This window comes from Abramis brama (genome assembly GCF_963993115.1).
Source record: "Abramis brama genome assembly, chromosome: 19".
Lineage (NCBI taxonomy): Eukaryota > Metazoa > Chordata > Actinopteri > Cypriniformes > Leuciscidae > Abramis > Abramis brama.
Window position 1 is genome coordinate 33,667,983 of NC_139981.1, and position 21,887 is coordinate 33,689,869.

The following is a 21,887-nucleotide window of genomic DNA, read 5'->3' on the forward strand; positions in this document are numbered from 1 at the left end:
TGTTGTTGACTATGGATGTAGTAGTATATGGATATAAGGATCTGCCTCACTTAAGAGGTCAGATTTTATTCAGATGAATTACAGGTGCAATTCAAACAACTCCAATTTCAGCAATGCAAGTTGAGCCAGGAAAGTGTCCAATAGACATAAGACGTCAAAAATGATATGTAGCTTACTGGATCAATGTACAAGGGCATTAAACAGATCAATAATAGAAGAAACACAACAATAATAGAGTTGAGAGACAACAAACTTAGCAGGAATATGTTTTGCATGGAAAGCAAGGGCTGCAGGAATGTCACTAAATAATATAACATGTTCATCAACAGTTACAGTTTCCCCAATAATACCTCCTTGGTTATTTAGTCAACCTGACATATAATTTTTTTCTTTTAAATCCACTAAGAATAATGGACTTAAAGGGATGGTTCACCAAAAAAAAAAAAATTAGATATTTTAAAGAATGTTGTTAATCAAACAGTTGACGGTAGCCATTGACTTCCATAGTAGAAAAACAAATACTATAGAAGTGGCTGCTGTTGTCTGGCTACCAACATTCTTCAGTGGAGTAGTCTCATCTATAGACTGTTTAACATAGGTCTCATCCTGTATACAGACTGAAATCACTTCACACTCACTCACGGGAGGGGGCGGTAAGCGCCTAAAGCTGGTGTGCGACCCGCCATTAAACCCACAGAAGGAGAAGCCGTTCTGTTCCTATGGTTCTTCCTTCACAAATATACACGAATCCCGCGGGGGGGTTGTAAGACTTTCATGACGACACAGCATTTACCAGTTCATTTACTTTATAACGCTTAAAATAAACGTTAGGTTGCTTTTTTTTAACCCCAACCACTGGGTTACACATATTGGGTCACCGCTGGGTTAATTTTACATTGTTGGGTTATTTTTAGTAACAACCCAGCTTCTGGGTTAAACACTGTTCCCGCTGCGACGGTTCGAATGTTAACGGTCGAGTGACAGTCAACAATATACATGAATGTAAAAGGTAAGTCATATCGTTTTATGATGTATAACTCTTATAAAACATTAGGTATTGTGTATTGAGACGTTACATTTTGTATCTTTAAGTTGTAAGTCAGGTTTGTTGTCCTCTATCGATTGTATTATCACAGTTAGCTCGCTAGCAGTAAATTGTAGTTAGTAAAAAAGACTAGCGAAACAATTTAGATGTACTTAAAGTTAATAATAATAATGCCTGCTTACTTGTATGTCGATAAACTATAAGTAGGTCAATATAGCATTCCGCCATATTTACTATATTCCGGGCTGCTATTTTTCCGTTCTGATGCTACTACAATTTATATATTGTCATGCATGTAAGTTAACGTTAACTGTATTTAAAAAATGTATTACAGAAGAGTAACAGCCTTATAGTCATTTTTCTTATAAAACTACGGCTGTTTTTGCATTTATAATGTGTTGTACTAAATGTGTGTACTTATGTTTTTAGAGAAATGGATTCTTATGTGAAGGAAAGACTACAGCAGTGGAACCTCTGCCATTTAATTGAAACATTTCAAGGTAAGCTATTTATATTAGTGATAAATGGGTCATTGACAAGTAAAGCTTAAAAAAAAAGGTGTTTTAAAAAATATATTTTCAAAACAGATATAATGCATATTTTTGAGTCATGAATAGGGTTGCCAATTTATTGAAAGGAAAATAAGGGACAATCGTGGTTCTTTATAGGAAAATAAGGGACACTCAAAATATGTGTACTGCACCATAGTGTTGTCATGATACCAAAATTATTGTTTCGATACCGATACCAAGTCAAGTATTGCGATTTCGATACTTTTGCGATACTTTTCCTGAAAAGGGAGAAACACTCTCAAATATCATTGCTGTGCTTTATTTTAAAACCGGGACAACATTCTAATCATATAACACACTAATAAATGAACATATGAACAGCAGATATATTAAACATTTGAACAAAATATGAAATATCAAAATATAAAAAATAAATTAGAGCAATGACATTCAAGGTAAAAAAAAAAGATAAATTTAGCAGCATTATCTCATTTATCATAAGAAACATAAGAGCTTTATCTTGATTCTGAACTTTGAATAAAAATATGAACAGCGATTATATTAAACAGTGTTTAATATTGGTAACATATGATAAGCCTCATTGGTGATATATTTGACATGTGGGGAGAGAGTTGTGGAAGGCCTATACTTCATGTTAAACATAAATATATAGCAGCAAAGACAACGTCGGCAGTGTTGACGGCAAAATAGGCTACAGAATAATTCGTTCTGTATTGAGAGGTGCAATATTTGAAAATCGATAATATTTTTTTTAATTACATTTATATTGTATTTATGTCAAAACTTTCAAACATCAAAATGTCATTTATTAATATGTATTCGTGTCAAAATGACATAGAAACATCTTTTCCTATTCTATTTTGCCTGGAAACGCTTCCAACACGCTTGCGTGTCGCGTGAAAAATAGGCGTCGGTTCTATTTCTAGCATGCACGCGTTTTCTGCGCGTCTCGAGCTGCGCCCAGACGCGTGTCACGCAGGCAGTTAACATGAGAGCCGAAATAAAAACGGACACGACACGCAGCCAGTGTGTCGCCGGCCTTACAAATCTGGAACGCGGTCATTCTTAGAAGTATCGATACTAATAAATTAAGGAATCGTGATGTTTTTAATTTCCGATTTACTTTTGAAGTATCAGTGCACCGTGCAACAGAGCAAGGTAGGCAACGTACTTCCATATGTCACTCCTCGCGTCATCTTTTTCTACGAGTCGTGGACCACTTGTGCTCGCACATGCAGCCATCTCGCTGTAGTGTTTTGTCACATGACACTGACAGCGGCAGGTTCTTTGCCGCTTCCGTCAGGAAAAAAACACAGATGTCCATAGGGAGGCGTTTTTTTTTTAAAGTATCGATACTGATAAATTTAGGTATCGTGACGTTTTTAATTTCCGAGTATCGCGATACTTTTGAAGTATCGGTACACCGTGCAACACTACTGCACCACACAGTGCATATCAATTTAGCATCTGCAGTTAAAATGTGTACAAAAGATGTATAAAAGGTTCTCAGACTAACACATTTGGGTCATTTCGTGGAAAAATCAACCAAATTTCAGAAACTTTCCCGGCTCAAATTTTAGTTTTTGTTAAAATATTCTGAAGAAAGACAAACATAAACGAAGAAGAAAGCCAAAATAGTAGGCTACATGTGATGGATGTATATTTACTGAGTAATTTACAGTTTTGTAAAATGGGTCAAAATTCCAATTTTCACCTGAGATTTGGAGTCAGATTACAGGGGGGTTAAAATGACAGTAGAACTGCATCATTATTTTACTTTTACACAGACATTGTTAGGTCTATTTAGCTAAATTGGTTGACTTTAGACATCTTCGTTTTATTATAGCTATGCCAAAGGTGACATTTTAAAAATGGGAAAAAGCACTACTTTTGTTTTTTGCCCAAAGTTTGCATGCCTGCAACTCATATTAAAAATATCTTAATATACATTTAGATTGTAATTCTTAACACAAATTTTTACTTTGGCTTCTTAATTTTTAAGGCCGAATATGGTTAAATATATAGTCCCAATATATAGCGATGTTAATGTGGCTCCATGAGTAAATTAGTGCATATTTTCAATGGTCGCACATTTTCTGAAGAAAAAATAATGTTGAAACTAGAAATGTATTCTATCAACACAATTGAACATTACTGAGTGCCATAAATAGTATTTTTCCAAAGTTTGTGTGCCTGTAACTCTAAAAGTAATACATTTATCTTAATATCCTTCTATATTCTCATTCTTAATAAACTTTTCTTTTGTAATCTTCATTTTAAAGGCACTAATATGATTCAATCCCAGATATAATGTGGCTCCATGTTCAAATTGTTGAATTTTACCCATTTTCTATATATAGCTACACCAACGGATATTACTGTATCATCAACCTCTATTCAAAACGATTTTTTTTGTCAGGAAGATACATGGATGGCATAAAATTTAAAAGCACAATACTGAACCTGAACGTCTTTGAAATTACAGCCAAAAAAAAAAAGCATTTATATGGCACTTAAAATTTTGAACTAGGCCTAAATGTTTTTGCAACCATGTATGAATAAATGAAGCCTTAAATACGGGACGATTCCGTATTATACGGAACGGTTGGCAACCCTAGTCATGAACAATGTGTTTAAACAAGTTAAAGTTAAATAACATTTCATTAAGGTAATTAAGATAACAAAAAAAATATATATATGTATTATTTAAATGTACTATAAATGATTTCAAACCAAATAGGTTTTATAGGATAAAGTGATATATGTCATGCATTTATCAAATTATTTTAAAAGGGAAATAATGCACTAGGACACAAAACATGTTCTTTTTCTTGTTCATCTCAACACAGAGGAAGGAGTGGATGAGGAAAGTTTCATGCTTCTGGATGACGCCAGCATTGCCGCTCTAATTCCAAGAATTGGTTTCAGGGTTAAATTCAAGAAATATCATTCAGAACTTCTGGGAGTAAGTTCACACTCACTAAACGATGATAGCTTTTTTGATCACATGTTTCACGTGCAGTCAGTCAGGTTTGGGGAAAAACAAAATAACTTTTTGCACATCCAAATTTGATGACAATAACACAATGTTATAAAAATGCAGAACATTCAGTTTCTTATGGTCATAGAGGAGACATATTAAAATTTGTAAAATTCCAACACAGTCACTAATTAATTACATGGCGAAGCAAACCGCTACTTTGATCACTGATATTGTAAATGGCTTGCTGACCATGACAGTAGCTCTTTTGCATCGACTTGCTCACTCAGATCATCCTAATGTCAGTACCATAAACAATCAATCTGAGAGAGCAGCTGAACTACTACTAAAACAGGGTTTTTCATTTAGTCAGAGACTTTGCAGTTTCCATGCATTTCATATGTTGAGCGTGTGGATGCAGTAACTGGCAGCGAGAGACAGATGGCAGTCCAGGACAGCTTTCAACATGTTCCACTGCAGCCTGTTCTTAAAAATAAATGCTAGAATACTAGTGCCGTCGAATGACCAGCCACCTGTGATCTACACAACTCTCCATTCTGCTTGTCCTGTATGACACACAGGCACCAAATGATGCTGTGCTTTCTGCTGTTTACAGGCAGGTTATTTAAGAAGGAAACTGAGATATGTTGTTGTCCCTGACCAAGTTTTGGAAGCACTTGTTTGTCTATCAGTGAACTGTATGTTTTTCACCCATTACATTAGGGGTGGGCGATATGATCTAAATCTTATATCAAAAATGTCATAATTATCACAATTTTCAATATAATAAAAAAAAACTAGCCTGAAAAAAAACTCTGCTTACTGAAGGCAAGTAAACACTGATAAAGAAAGAGCAATGAAAACAAACTACAATAGAAACGTATTAGACGCATGAAAAGACATACCTGACAAACTTCAAGAACTAGAAATACTTCATAAAAAGTAGTAGGCTAATCAAATGTATAAAAAACTGCATAGTCTTTACTGTGTAAATATACATTTATTCTTATTAAAGTTATTAAAGGGATTCAGTCAAGAGCAGCAAGACATTTTCTCTTTATTTTGTTTGATTAACATTAATAAATGACAGAAGGTAAATTTGGAAGCCGTCTTCACGGATCCATTATACTTGTGTTTTTTTCCTCAACTGTTTACGTTCACTTTAAGACATAAATTACTGTTTACTTGCAAACACATGGTCACTTTGACGCATATTAAGTATGTGTATTTAACCGTTCAAGCTCAATCTTCATTTTATAGCTGATAATGTCTGATATTTACATTCTTTTTCCCCTTTTAAACAGTCTCTGGGCCATAGCTCTGTCAACAATCAATCATGTCCCAGTCAATCACCTCTGAGGAATGACCCACCAACCCCAGCACAGATAGAACTGGAAAGCTGCCAAACAAGAACAAGCAACTCAACCTTTGTAATAACACGCCTTTTGATACACTTGAACTTGAATTGTAGGCTGTTCTTTTATTATGTTTAAGAACAAATTGAATGTTCTTCTTTTCACAGGATATACGAGAAATACTGAGCAATTCTGGAGGATCAGCGTTATTATCATCTTTAGACAGAGACGGGCACCTAAGCCTCAAGGAGCGATGTCAGATGGTGCGGTTGTTGGTTTCTCACTTGATGGAAAGGTTTGGGGAAAAGTGAGTAGAGGTATTATTAAATAATAAAATCACTTGACCAGTGGAGATGAATTAAAAAACTTGCCTATATGAACGTTTCATATGCTTGTTTCTTTGTATAGCCCAACAGCTGAGATCAAAAAGGAGATGGCTTTGGCAATAACTGCCCAGTTTCCTTGTCTGAAAAGCAATGAGGGATACGGATATGTAAGTTCTGCTGACACAATCTGATTAAAAGATAATCAAGGGCTGATAAAGAGACTTAGTCCCCACTTTATTGTGACAGTGATTTATTTATATGTTTTGTTGCAGGAGGTATGGTATACACCTTGTCGTTATCGTCACCCTGCAACCGGGTATCTAGAAGAAAGACTCCGCAACGTGAGGAAGCGTCTGAGGAAACAGCCATCCCAGAATTCCTCTTCCCAAACCAGTTTTCCACTGCCAGGTACGAACTAGGGATGGGTGATACAATAAAGCAAAGATACAAATAAAATGAACTGTTTTTCAGGTAGGTCTAACATTAGTTTTCAGGAACATACATTGAATAAATTAATCAAATGTAAAATAGCATTGCATATTTGACTGTAAAAATTAAAGATGATTCCTTATTAAAGTTACAAAAGCTATTCAATTATGAGCAGTGAGTGATTTGCTTTTATTTAGTTAACATTAAAAACATAGACAGCAGGAATATTAGGTTGTTGTCACTTTAAGACATAATGCACTGATCCTGTTACACATGCGTTGTCTTTCTCAGCTGTTTATGTTCACTTAAGACATACTTATGGTTTGCTAGGATACTCGCCAAGACTGGCATGTCGACACAATTTTTGTGTGAATTTGTTTTTGCGCTTAAAGGTGTGTGTAAATTAAGTGTTATCTCCAGATGCTGCCACCTTCATCAGGCAAAGTTTACAGATTGCCTCATTAATGTTTGCAGGTTCCATATTAGCATTGGGTTTAAATCCAGAATATTGCCAAATAGGCACTTTTACATTTAGCTTTGAAAAAAATATTTCGCCATCGTCGTCAATCAGCTCGCCTCACTCTCGTCATGTGATAAGTGAAATCTGATCTGTGATTCCGACTCTCACTCTCATTCGGCTCTTTTTTTTCTTTCTCTGTTATCTTGCATTAATAAGCCTCTACTATCTTTCCTGCTTGTGGTTGCCAGATGTTCATGATTTTATGTTAATGTGTTTTAACTTCAATAGAGTCAGAGTTGTCTTCGACTGACATTCACACAATGCTTGAGTGGCTGAAGAACAATAGAGGCCCTCACAGCCAAGCCATGGAGTTCATGGGACAAACGGCACCTCATCGAGCTGCATGGATTCGATCCTCTGGAACGGAAACCATAGAAGAAATCAATGGAGAATATCCCAAACTTCACGACTTTCCTGGAATGGTGAGTATAATGATGTGCAGGATAGGGAATTTTCTGATGGGTTTTAGTCTAAATTTAAACTTACAGAGTGTGTCTGCTTCCCGAACAGTGCTAGGAAGACTATTCCAAAGTTTAGGTTATCACCTTTTTTCAAATGAAAGATTAGTATCAAAGAGCACACCCAGGTTCCTGACCGATGACGAAGACTTGACAGAGCAGCCATCAAGTGTTAGACAGTATTCTAGGGTATTACATGCAGAGGTTTTTGGTCCAATCATTAGAAACTCTGTTTTTTCAGAATTAAGTAGCAGGAAATTACTAGTCATCCAATTTTTTACATCAGCAGGTAATTTTGTGAATTGGTAAGTTTCGTTGGGCACGAAGAAATATAGAGCTGAGTATCATCAGCGTAACAGTGAAAGCTAATGCCATGCTTCCAAATGATATCTCCCAAGGGTAGCATGTACAGAGTGAACAGCAACGGTCCTAGTACTGAGCCTTGAGGTACTCCATACTGAACTTGTGATTGATATGATATGCTGGAAGATACCAAGAAGAGGTTTATATTAGGGCTGTACTGTCCTAGTCGATTAGTCGATTAATTGGTCGATACGTTCTGGTTCGACCAAAATTCTGATTGGTCGATTTTCTGCCGCGTTTATTTCATCAGTTTTGCCGCGCTGAGGTGCGCTCATTTCATCAGGTGGAAAGCACTAACTGCTAATGGGGGTGTTTTCAGAGTACCCTTGTTTCACTGTAACAGTCTATCTTCAAAACACCCCCCTTGTTTTCACCTTTTTTGGATTAACCCAACCCAAGAGAGAGCGTCGAGCATAGAAGGTTTGATGCTGAATATTATTGATTTAATTGTGAGAGCGTTTAATAGTCAGTCCTCTTCTAACATGTCAACAACAAAGAAATCGACAGTGTGGCAGCATTTTGTTAAAATTGATAACAGGAAAAAGGTTGAATGCAAAGTTTGCAAGCAAGTTTTCCACAGCTCGACGACAAACATGACATATCATCTAAAAGTGGTAAGCTCACTTGTCTGCGTTAGCTTGCCCTGTGTGTTTTGAGTAGGCTATATGAACATATCAGAATTTGCATATTTCAATGTTTTAGTGTGATAACCTAACTTTTTTATTTTTTATTTGGAGCCTAATGCGCAATTGCGCTGTGCTGTTGGTTGTGTTAGTTTTGAGCCTAGGATGCTTTATTTTTCAGTTATGCACTTTATTTCGTTTCTGCTCTTGATCTGGTTTGTTTAATAAATATTCTTTTTTTATTAAAGTGGACGTGCCTTTTGTGTTTATTAAGAGTAAAAGCTTTAAGTTAATAGTCTATTCGTGTCAGCTGCGAAGCTGAGCTCATGTTCAGCCTCGCTCGGTGCGAGGACATGCACGGTGAAATGATAGTGTCTGACAGTTATAACTTATTATTATAACATATGACAAAAATAATTGTCTAAATTATGTTGCATATTCCTCAACAGTTCTTGTGATGATATCACTAGTTGACAACATAGTACTATTTTCGGAAATCAAGCTATGATATTGCGCAGGTGCACGTGATGCAGCACTGACAGAGCCGACAGACTCGAGTGTCAGACTCATTTCAGTGCAAAATAATTAGGTCAAAAACGATTTAATATACTGCAAATAGCCTACTAGTTGTTTATGTTTATTTATAATTCATTTAGGCGGACAACAAAGCTACCAAGTACTGCGCACAGGGCGCATCTAATTAATTTAACGTTTTTTTTTTCTAACGTCATTTTTAGTCGATTTTTAGTCGAAAATTTCAGGACTTCAGTCGACCAAGATTTTCTTTGGTTGAGTACAGCCCTAGTTTATATCCCATCTTGGGTCAAGGTTAATGGCACAGTATATAGGCCAGGGATGACTGTTTTTATGCTCTGTACTACAGATAGAGATACTCAGTTTTATTGTATTAAGAAAATAACACTGTTAATGACAAAGTGAAGCTAATAATCCAGAGATGGGTAACAATTTGTTTCAGTCATTACTTTGCCTACAGTATGTTCCAGGTTTTATAAGCACTTAGTGTCAGTGAACTGTATGTTCTCACACATTAGACACTATGGGTAGAGTAGGGTAAGAAAATACAGATGTTTGAGAATAGGAAAGGGTGAGACTAATTCTGCATAGCTGCACTGAAGAATCTTCATTACAGCTACACATCGTTGTCATTGCATTGCTGATAACGTCTGATATTTACTTTATTTTTCTTTTTTCTTTTAAACAGTCTCTGGGCAATAGCTCTGTCAACAATCAATCATGTCCAAATCAATCACCTCTGAGGAATGACCCACCAACCCCAGCACAGATAGTACTGGAAAGCTGCCAAACAAGAACAAGCAACTCAACCTTTGTAATAGCACGTCTTTTGATACACTTGAACTTAAATTTTGTTTTATTATATTTCAGAACAAATTGAATGTTCTTCTTTTCACAGGATATACGAGAAATACTGAGCAATTCTGGAGGATCAGCAATAATATCATCTTTAGACAGAGACAGGCACCTAAGCCTTAAGGAGCGACGTCAGATGGTGCGGCTGTTGGTTTCTCATTTAATGAAAAGGTTTGGGGAAACGTGAGTAGAACTATTAAAGGATAAAATCACTTGACCAGTGGAGGAGATGATTTAATAAACTTGCCTATATGAACGATTCAAATGCTTGTTTGTATTGCATGTTTCTTTGTATAGCCCAACAGCTGAGGTCAAAAAGGAGATGGCTTTGGCAATAACTGCCCAGTTTCCTTGTCTGAAAAGCAATGAGGGATACGGATATGTAAGTTCTGCTGACACAATCTGATTAAAAGATAATCAAGGGCTGATAAAGAGACTTAGTCCCCATTTTATTGTGACAGTGATTTATTAATATGTTTTGTTGCAGGAGGTATGGTATACACCTTGTCGTTATCGTCACCCTGCAACCGGGTATCTAGAAGAAAGACTCCGCAACGTGAGGAAACGCCTGAGAGGCCAGAAACAGCACAGCAATCCACAGCCATCCCAGAATTCCTCTTCCCGACCCAGCTTTCCACTGCCAGGTTCGTGCTAGGGATGGGGGTTTATATGCAAAGGGTTTTAATGTGCACAGAGAATGCTGTACGTTAGCTGTTTAGACAATTTGCACGGCATAAAACTCTCTCTAATATTACTGTAAAATAAAAAGGGATAGTTACATTTACATTTATGCATTTGGCAGACGCTTTTATCCAAAGCGACTTACATTGCATTTCAAGGTATACATTTACATTCTTATCAGTTTTTGCTTTCCTTGGGAATCAAACCCATGACCTTGGCGTTGCAAGCGCCAACGCTCTACTGTTTGAGCAACAGGAAAGCTTAATTGTTCACCCAACATTAACTGTCATAATGTCTATCTCCTATGCCATTCCAACTCAGTGTTATTTCATGTCTTTAGTGAAAAACGACACCAGATCTTAGGCAGAATATCTAAGCAATGATCTGTATTCCAAGTCCTCTGCAGTCATACGGTAGCTTTATGTAAGGGACACACTGAAGCTTGACTGATAATCTTCAACTTAGTTTTCAAATATCATGTTTTTAAAATAGATTAAAACTGTTTTTATCATTTTTAATTTAGAGATTTTAACCTCAAGATGGAAAGTTATCGTCTGTTTTTTTGGTTTAAAATGTAATGTTTATATTTTAATCTTTTTTGCACATAGTGTATAGCATAGCTTAATAGATGCATTCACTACATACACTATATTGCCAAAAGTTTTGAGACGCCTGCCTTTACATGCACATGCACATCCCATTCTTAATCAGTAGGGTTTAATATGGAGTTGGTCAAACCCTTTGCAGCTATAACAGCTTCAACTCTTCTGGGAAGCCTTTCCTCAAGATTTAGGAGTGTGCTTATGGGACTTTTTGACCATTCTTCTAGAAGCTCATTAGTGAGGTCAGGCACTGATGTTGGACGAGAAGGCCTTGCTGGCAGTCTCCGCTCTAATTCATTCCCCAAGGGGTTCTATCGGGTTGAGGTCAGGACTCTGTGCAGGCCAGTCATGTTCCTCCACACCAAACTCGCTCATCCATGTCTTTATGGACCTTGCTTTGTGCACTGGTGCACAGTCATGTTGGAACAGGAACATCCCCTAACTGTTCCCCCAAAGTTGGGAGCATGAAATTGTCCAAAATGTATTAGTATGCTGAAGCATTAAGCTGTGTTAGTGAGGCCTGTAGGGGTGCTCACCCTGTGGTCTGTGTGGGTCCTAACACCCCAGTGTAGTGATGGGGACACTATACTGTCAAAGAGCACCGTCCTTCGGATGAGACGTTAAACCGAGGTCCTGACTCTCTGTGGTCATTAAAAATCCCAGGATGTCCTTCGAAAAAGAGTAGGGGTGTAACCCCGGCATCCTGGCCAAATTTGCCCCTTGGCCTCTGTCCATCATGGCCTCCTAATCATCCCCATATACTGATTGGCTTCATCACTGTCTCCTCTCCACCAGTAAGCTGGTGTGTGGTGGGCGTTCTGGCGCAATATGGCTGCCGTCGCATCATCCAGGTGGATGCTGCACATTGGTGGTGGTGGTTGAGGAGATTCCCCCTTTCATGTAAAGCGCTTTGAGTACCTAGAAAAGCGCTATATAAATGTAACAAATTATTATTATTATTATTAAGAGTTCCTTTCACTGGAACTAAGGGGCCAACCCATGAAAAACAACCCCACACCATAATCCCCCCTCCACCAAAACATTGGCTGTTGAGTCATTAAAAAACCCAAGAAGACTTTGCGCCAAACAACGCCTCCTTAGATGTTCTAAAATGATTGTAAACCACGGCTTCACTGGGCTTTATTGCTTTTTTAAACTGTTATAATATGGGCTAAAACAGGGGTTAGTAAATGATGACATTATCTATAAAAAAAGAAAAAGAAATTGTGCCTATGGTGAGCTAGAGCAGTGGTTCTCAACTCTGGTTCTGGAGTATCCCCAACTGTACTTATTTTGGGTGTCTTCCTTATCTGACACCCATTTCCCATCTCGGAGTCTTTACTAATGTTGCATTCCATTAACCCCGGGAGTCGGAGCTGGGAATGATGTCACACCCGAGTTGATGCTTGCTCTCTCGAAGTGCAAACCAACATACAACATAAAGTACCTGTGTTTTGCACAGATAATGAAGTATCATATCCACGAATAGAGGTTGGATAGTACTGTGTGCACCACTTAGGTTGAGACACAGACAAACAGAAGTGCTAATAAACAAAATATTGCTACTGTTTTACTACTGTTGATGCTCTGAGCAGCCATATTGGATTATGAAGTTGGGGTTGTTCCAGTTCCTCCAAGTTTCCCATTTGGAATTCTGACTTGAGGGGGCGTTCCTACCAGTTTCCCACTTCAGAGTACAAATGAGACTCTCCATAACATGCTGATAATTTGAATCATGCGTGTTTCTTTAGAGAGACAAAATGCTATGTTGGGTGAACTCTAGGGCTGCATCTAACGATTATTTTAGTTGTCGATTAATTTATCGATTATTTTTTCGATTAGTCGACTAATCTTACGATTATTTTCCCGATTAATCTAATGGTTATTTTTTGGATTAGCTGATTCATCCTTTGGCTAACTTTCCAATAAATAATAAGTACAACTTCTACCATTAGTATTTCAAACTTTTATTAAATAATTCTCTAAAAAATACTTTGAAACTGTGACATCCTTTTGATGAAAGAAATCTTGCACACAGCTTTGCCTCTTCCTGAGAAATAAACAAACTCAATAATAACATCAGTAACATATTTAAACATGAAATATATGAATGCTAACAATATATCAGCTGTAGTGCATCTGTATATTATTTTAATATGAAATGATGACAAATGATAATGACAAATAATTGTATTTCAGAAATGTATTTGTCATTTTATTATGAAATATACGAATGCAGGAAGCATTTTAAACTTTATTTTCAACTAATGATACTATTTATCATAAAATGTAAGATGTATACATTCACAGTGTAGGCATAATTAGGAAGTGTGTTGTTTACTATAATCTGTTATTTATTACCGTAGTTGGGAGTATGATTTACTTCATTGACCAGTCAATAATAAACGGAAATGCACTTGTATTTATGTGCAAAAGGTTCACATACACTAGCTTACTGCCTAGTGTTTATAAATCTAACGTTAGACGTTTATTTTTAAAGTATACATGTGCATACACAACTTCAAACAACTGGCAAATGCACTGAAAGCATTGTTGCAAGATTAAAGTTGAAGTTATAAGTTAAAGTCCGTTTTGTTGCCGCCGTAATAAAGTACATCTGCAACGTTAGCGATTAACATTAGCGTTATTACCTAGTACACTGACAGCTTTAGCTCTAAGGAGACTTTGAGTTTTTGACCAAAACACAGCAGGTAAGAACGCAACAACAACTCCCAAAACTCACTGTAATAAATGCTAAGTTACTTACCCAGCTGGCTCGTCGTTTTGAGGTCGGAGAGTCCCAGGATGTTTTAAGGTGCTCGTACCTACTGAAATGGCATACCAACTGCTGTAAACAGCCCTTGTTTACAGCGGTTGGTATGCCATTTCAGCTTTACAGAGTGAACAAAGCACCATTTTATTTGGCCTCAGTTTACAGCATTCCCACACTATTGATGATCGTGGCCTGGATCGTGTGATAGATTCTCATTTTCACCATGCCCAGGAGCAGTATTCGGCATTATTCAAGATAAACATAAATAATGTGACGCGTCGACGTATTTTCGTAGTCAACATAATCGTTGCAGCCCTTGTGAACTCCATAACCAGGTTTGGCAAACACTGAGGTATTGTTTTTTGTTTTATGTAGTCTTCCCTCATTTTAATGTGTTTTACCTTCAATAGAGTCACAGTTATCTTCGACTGTCATCCAAACAATGATTGAGTGGCTGAAGAACAATAGAAGCCCTCACAGTCAAGTCATGGAGTTCATGAGACATACCGCACCTCATCGAGCTGCATGGATTCGTTCACCTGGAACAAAAACCATAGAAGAAATCAATGGAGAATATCCCAGACTTAACGACTCTCCTGGAATGGTGAGTACAATTTTCTGAAGGGTTGTTTTAGCCTGTAGTAGAAATCCTACATTAATTTAGAAAATAAAAATGCTTAATTTTATTCATTCTATTGTTACTTGCAATCTAGCATTATTGTTGTTGTTTTTATCTAGATATTACAGGACTTTGAAGTTGTATTCCCTGACCATGCTGACCGCCTTTATGAATTTTGGGCTCCTGTCTTCACTGACCGGATTTTACTTTTTACAAAAAAAGAACCCAAGGCTTCTGACGTCCTTCCAGAAAATCTGGAAACACTGCCAATAGGTAGGACATCCTATTAAAATCACACAGAATACCATGTTTACTATAGCTCTCTAAAATGCATTGTTCTGACTGGTTGATTGAGGTTCTAAGTGGTTGAATTTTCATAACTGCACAAGAAGTTAGGGTTAAAAGATTAGTTCAGCTCAGAATTAAAATTTCCTGATAATTTACTCTCCCCCGCATCATCCAAGATGTTCATGTCTTTTTCTTCCCTCGAAAAGAAATGAAGGTTTTTGAGGAAAACACTCCAGGATGTTCCTCCATATAGTGTCTTCAATGGGGTCCAACGGGTTGAAGGTCCAGATGTGAGTTTCAGTGCAGCTTCAAAGTCTCGATACGATCCAGTCGAGGAATAAGAGTCTTATCTAGAGAAACCATTAGTCATTTTATAACAAAAATAAACATTTATATACTTTTTTAAGCACAAATGCTCTTCTTGCACGTCCACGACTTCTCGCATTACGTAATCACGTTGAAAGGTCACGCGGAAGAACAGACTCAGTGTTTACAAAGCGAATGTGTAAAGACTAATGCCTGGTTCAGATTACACAATTTTTTTGTCTGTTACGATAGTCACTGTGTCAGATTACACGATTTTGACTCCTAAAAATCTTGTCATGTCGTGGACAACAAACATGTCAGACTACACGTTGTTTTCCGACCAGTCATCGCGAGCCGTTTCACACACTCATTCACTGGCACATACACACGCTCACTCACATAGCTACACGCACTCACTCACACACACACCTGACACACACTCACGCTCACTCGCACATACACACTCACTCACATACACGCACTCTCTCTCTCTCTCTCACACACACACTCGCTCACTCACACATGCTCTCTCACTCACACTCTCTCGCGCGCACACACAGTCACACACTCACTCGCGAACACACACTCTCACTCACTCTCCCTCACTCACTCACTCACTCGCGCGCCGTTGTCGTGGAGGACCGTTAAAAAATTAAACATGCTAGTCTTTTTGTCGTGATGTCGTGAAGCATCGCAGACGCGACGTAGGTTGTCGCCCACTATGACACACTATACGAGATGAAACGATCGAATCTTGCGTCCCGACGCCCGTTGTCGTTTGCGAATCCCCACGACACCCTACGTCAAACGGATCATGCCAAAATCAGCCTAAAATCGTGTAATCTGAACCAGGCATAAGTCAAACGCCATTTACAAATAAATAAATAAATAAAATGTAAAACAACCATGTCGGATGATTTTGAAGTTGGAGGAGAAAATGTTTTTGCCCTTCCCTACATTTTTGAACCGGAACACGCGCATTTAAAAAAGTATATAAATGTTTTTGTTTTTTTTAAATGACCAGTGGTTTGTCTAGATGAGACTCTTATTCCTCGGCTGGATCATGTCGAGACTTTGAAGCTGCACTGAAACTCACATTTGGACCTTCAAACCGTTGGACCCCATTAAAGTCACTATATGGAGAAAAATCCTGGAATGTTTTCCTCAAAAACAAGGAAATAATCCATTATTTATCGGATTTAATATATCGGCCAATAACGATATGGTGGCTGATATATCGTGCATCCCTAATATATGGCTTATCAAACAAGAAACAAAGTAGGTTGGGACTTGATTTTATCCACTGATTGTTGATTGTACTGTAAAAAGTGGGTGCTCCATACTAGGAAGGAGGCAGATCTGTACTAGAAGGCATTGCAAAGAGCATTGCACTAGTCTAGTCTGGATAAAACAGGAACTTGGACAAGAAGTTGTGTAGCTCCAATAGGAAGGGCTTGAACTTTTAAATGTTGTACAAGGTAAATCTGCATGATCGGGCAGTTCTAGCAGTGTTGTCCGTGAAGCTTAACTGATCGTCAGACATAACTCCTCCATTCCTAACTTGAAGGTGTGATTGTTGGTGAAGTGTTAATGTTCACTGGAACCACGCACATGAGTTGTTTGTCATCAGTGTAGCAGTGATAAGAAAAGCCATGTGCTTGAATGACAGATCCTAGTGATGGAGAAGAGGAGTGGTCCCAGTACTGAGCCCTGAGGCACTCCAGTGGTGTTAGTCGAACACTGTAACACCGACTACTGCAGCAAGCCTAAATGCCCTGATATTCTCACAGCAAAGTTATTTTTCCTTCTTCGCTTAGGGGGAAAACGAAGTTCGAAATGCGTGAGCAGGGTTATACTGTTATCGAACATCTGACATGCCCACACTGCTGAGAGCGGCGTTTAGATGAATATGTAAATATGCGCTTTACTCTCAATAACAAAATAAACACACAACAAAATTGAGAAACTAGCAAGCATTTTAATAAAGCATAAGAAATACATCTGATCATAGTGTAAGGGGATTTACAGTCAAAGACCCAGAAGCAGATATGATGAATCAGGCATGAAAACAGGTCAGGGGTAAAAAAGGTGAGAAGGATGCGGCATATATATACCCCCCCCCCCCCCAAAAAAAATGAATAAATAAATAAACAAATAAATAAATGTAATGAGTGAGTAGGAACGCGTGAGTTAACACGCACAGCTGAAATAAGTACAAAATTCTCATTTATGGACCTCTGCCACTCTAGGAGGGTTCGGGGGCATGCTCCCCCGTAAGAAAATTTGGTGCTTTTTAATGTTAAATTCATCAATCTGGTGCAAATTAAACAAAGAAAAATTCAAAACTCTTTTAGTTACAGTGTCTGTCTACATTACTACTACAATAATAGTTATAATATTAATCCCATGATAGTAATAGCCATATATTGTAAAACAAATGCACTGAAAAATAAAGGAAACTTTCATAATTAGTTTTGTACTAATTTCTATACTTGAAAGAGTATATTTCTATACTTCACATTAAAGATTTGATTGGGCTAGCCCAGTGTCAATCAAGAAAAGAACCAATGGGCCGCTGATCTACGTGTTTCATCGAGTGTCAGAGAAAAAAAACTATTTACTACTACTATTTATCACGCATTAAAAATGCCCCAAACCAGTCGTCTGTATGATAATCTGAAACAAGGACTGGTGGGCCGTTGTCCTGCTTCACTTCACAGATGCTGAGTGAAAGGAGAATTATAGAATGAAAGGATACTCATTTATATGACACTTTATTCATCAGGAGAACAGCTCGTTCAGCGCGTCATACGTCGTCCTTTCAGTTTCGGTTTTCAATCGATCGAGTTTTTTCACGTTCTCTCGATAAACCACCCCTTTCAATCCGATCGAAATTATTTGTAATAGAGCTGACACTTTGAGTTTTTAACGGGTTATGTTAAAGCCCTACATGTTATTAATGTTTTTATGAAATATCTCTAGTGAATGCATCATATCACCGTATTATTTATCGCCATGCGAGCCACAAATTAAAGCTTGGCGAGACACATGAGTCTCGCGAGCCGCGCAATGAATAACACTGCACTGTTCCTGCTCGCTCAGCGCTCACGGCGCCCGCGCCCGCTCGCGATATTATCTCGCCCACTTCTATGTCAAAATAATGACATTGGCAACATCGCTGTCTGTATCTGACAGGACAGTTAACATTGTAAGCTAACTTACCTCAGGCTTTCTTTCCGACGTACGGTACTTTGTTCGGCAGTGTGTGTCCAGTTGTCAGACTCGCGGTGTAAAAGACTTTGAAAACATTTCTGCCCTAACGTTACTCTGACTCGTATTGGCTGTCATGTTTCGGCATTAGGAATGATGATTGTTTTTTAAAGCTGCGAAGTTTATGGTAACTTTATAGGGGATAAATGCTGGCCTCGACCTCGACCCCCCCCCCCCCTCTAAATATTTTCTCATCGGATCTGCACAAATCACGTAGGTGACCCTTTTAGGTTTTAAAACGGCGAATTTCGCCGAAAGGTGAGGAGTTTTCATGCCTGATGAATGAAGACCTGGAGTCAGAATTATAATAAATTAAACTATAAACAGGAGAGTCGTCTCAAAACATCAAGGTAATACGTTCTTTGTATTATCTCTCAAGGAGAGGACACTTTAGTCTAACGCAGTAAAGTACAGCTTTAACTGAGAAATGGTCCCTTAAACTATAGACTTCAATGACCATAGTTGTCAGGGTACCCTAGAAAAGCTGATGTATGTATTGACACATTGAAGACATTTCTCAAACAAAACATCTTTCCACATTTCATTTCTGGAAGCCAGGCTAAATAAGCAAGCACTGTTTCTGCATTCAGATATCAAACACAGACATTGGAGAATACATGAAAAGAACATTTCAGTAATCGCATGGTAACCTTTATAACAAAGTAAAATCTCACAAGCCTAGAGAAGTCATTCAACTCGTGATGTTTAGAAGGAAAAATATTGATTATAATCGCTCATTAGATATACTTTGAAGCAGCAGTAGATTCCAAAATCCACCCCTTCAATAGCAACGTGGATATGCTTGTTTGCACGAGGTCTGTGATTCCACACTCTAAAAGTCATGTCACATTTATAAAATAGCACTTTATACAATAGATTGCTTAAAATCAAGCAGCTTTGCCGTATTAAACATGATAAACAGTGTCAGTCTCATTTCATCTCGATTTCTACTATAAAGCGGCTCTCCAGTGTTCATGTTTTCACTCGTGGACGTCTAACTTCCACAGACTCGAGGATTTTCCACGTAATCGCCCCGGGCCAATGGGAGTTCGAAGGCGTTTACCAGTCGGAGCGAACTTTTCCGGAAAGTTCTCTTTGGAAAGCTGTTTCAAACTTCCAACACGAACTCCAAACTAACTTGTTTCGGCCTGAGTTTGTTCGAAATGATGTCACATCAGTTTGTTCTTTGATTTCGCTTGCCTTCATGCATACATGGATTAACCATTCACAATAAGACCAGTAACCTGAATTAAGAAAATAAATGGGGTCAATTTTGACTTCATTTTGACTTCAACAGAGGTCTGACTAACTTTTATTTTTTTTATTTGTTTAGGCTGTTTCTAAGTGCGTATGAAAGAAGTTTGTAGAGATGACAACTGTAAGCTTAACTTTTTTTCTGATGTGTTTGCTCTGTAAACTTGTCATTCAAAGATGTTCGTGGAGAAATTGCCTTAAATTGCCTTCCTGTCATCCTGCCGTCATCGCCGTATCGCACAGATGAGAAAATTGTGCGTCCAACATATGCTGAAATGAAGCGCAGCTTCATTGACATTCAACCTGTAAGTAAAAGCAACACTGCAAAATCAGCTGTATTAAATTACACTGGATCCATTCCTCCTCTTTCCTTCAGGGATTGTGCTTGTTAACAGCAGGTGTCATGACTAATGTTCAATCATCACTTTTAGTAGTCCAGTCATTTTATGAAAAAAGGTTGAACAAATTGCAACAGAAGCAAACTCAACTGATTTTGTATCCTCAATATGTCCTGAGTAAGGGAAAAAAAGCCCAGAAGAATCCCATTAGGGGAAAGTTTCGAAAAAGACCCAAATATAGTCTATTCATTCGCCTATTCATTCTTCTTCTTACGTGAATAGGGTAAAATTTTTAACCTTTATATATCACCATGAAAATTACTGAGTTGATTACTTGCATCAAGACAAACAAAAAATGTATTACAAGTTTTTTGAAATGGTTTGTTAACATGGACAAACGGTGCATAATCTAATTACGTATGTGCTAATTTGCATAAATACCACAACAGATCTAAACATTGGGTCTTGCCAGGTGAAAATGTCTTGTTGAATCTTGTTGACACATAACAGTAAAATACTTAACGTTAAGGTCTGACTGGAACTCATTTAGGCTACCCATTAGCATTAATACATAGAGGCAGGAAGAAGTACTTTAGAAACCAGCCTTTATGCTTTACCAACGATATGCTTCAAAAAGGAGATGTTTTTAAGCATATCGTTGTCATGTAAACGTACCCTTTAGAGTGAACACTTTATTTAATTCTACAGCACTGCTTCAGTGTTACTTTTACACAGTGTAATTTAACACTGCTGACTTTGCTTCGATTCATTTGTGAACATGTATTGTATCCATGGAATATTGTCAACAATGTATGTCAACTGAACTTTATTTATTCTGTTTAAGGTTGGAACTAATATGGTTCATTACCTGGACAGCGAGACGAGCCCGGATCCACATGTGTTGGTGCTTGGGGACAAAGGGAACTTCTCCGAAGTGTTTGTCATTTTCAACGGGGAGGCGGTTGAACAGGAGACTTTAGTTCAAGCTGTGGATTTATGTTTCAAAATGTTTCATGTCTATGCCATAAACTATCCAAAGCCCTCTGCTCCCATTTGGGAGTTCTTGCAGCATGCCATCTTTAAAATTCCTGGAGGAATCCCGTCAACACACTGCTGCCTCCTTAAAAACTTCGTTTTTAGTGTTACTGATCATTAGTAGGTCCAGTAGTCAACAGATATATTTGTAGTTTTATCACTATGTATTTATAACCAAATGCATACAGTTTAGTCTTTAATTGAAGACTACATTATCTACTGGAGCCCCTCAGTGTTCATGCTTTATCTTTTGAAATATAGAATGAAGAACTTGTGAATAACCAAAAAAGAATTCTGTATTTATCTTTAAACAACATTAAATAAATAAGCAAACAACTAAATTAGCTTAATCAATGTTCATTCCTCTTCTTCTAAAATGAATTTCTGCTTATCTTCAATGTTGAAGATCAAAATCTTTATGGAAATCACATTTGTATGAGGAGAAATACTTATAATAAAAAACTACAAAATTATTCTTTCTGAAACAGACCTTATCTTTATAAATACTGGGAAATATTGGGAAAGTGCTAAAAGAAAAATCTTTAAATACTGTTAGTGGTAAAATATATTGTATATTAAAAATATTTAACATACATAAATAAATAAATCGGTCATCAAATGGAATTCATATTAACAAGATAAAAACTGTTGGCATAACATCTACATTTATCCAAGATGGTCAAGACCACACATTTATAAA

The 21,887-nt window shown here is 37.5% G+C and overlaps 1 protein-coding gene across 2 annotated transcripts; it reads left to right on the top strand.

Moving 5' to 3' along the window:
- Nucleotides 1-679: 679 nt before the first annotated feature.
- On the top strand, nt 680-21,461 carry LOC311069981 (uncharacterized protein). 2 transcript variants are annotated; one of them, XM_084093615.1, is made up of 16 exons: nt 680-1,009; nt 1,475-1,545; nt 4,428-4,543; nt 5,863-5,988; nt 6,081-6,220; nt 6,322-6,406; nt 6,512-6,647; nt 7,417-7,610; nt 9,855-9,980; nt 10,065-10,204; nt 10,319-10,403; nt 10,509-10,665; nt 14,488-14,681; nt 14,816-14,969; nt 19,992-20,119; nt 20,997-21,461. In XM_084093615.1, exons 2-16 carry the CDS (start codon nt 1,479-1,481, stop codon nt 21,306-21,308), a joined length of 2,160 nt encoding a protein of 719 aa, XP_083949741.1. In that variant the 5' UTR covers nt 680-1,009; nt 1,475-1,478; the 3' UTR covers nt 21,309-21,461. The 2 variants fall into 2 exon arrangements, with proteins under 2 accessions (XP_083949741.1, XP_083949742.1); XM_084093616.1 differs by lacking the exons at nt 19,992-20,119; nt 20,997-21,461 and adding an exon at nt 19,568-19,943 and having other exon boundaries at nt 694-1,009.
- The last annotated feature ends 426 nt before the right edge of the window (nt 21,462-21,887 follow it).

Excerpts from the sequence above, each read along its gene's own strand:
- LOC311069981 (XM_084093615.1), top strand. The coding sequence starts at position 1,479 with ATGGATTCTTATGTGAAGGAAAGACTACAGCAGTGGAACCTCTGCCAT. Across the intron at positions 4,544-5,862 it reads ATCATTCAGAACTTCTGGGA|TCTCTGGGCCATAGCTCTGT; the intron begins GTAAGTTCACAC and ends CCTTTTAAACAG. Across the intron at positions 6,407-6,511 it reads GCAATGAGGGATACGGATAT|GAGGTATGGTATACACCTTG; the intron begins GTAAGTTCTGCT and ends GTTTTGTTGCAG.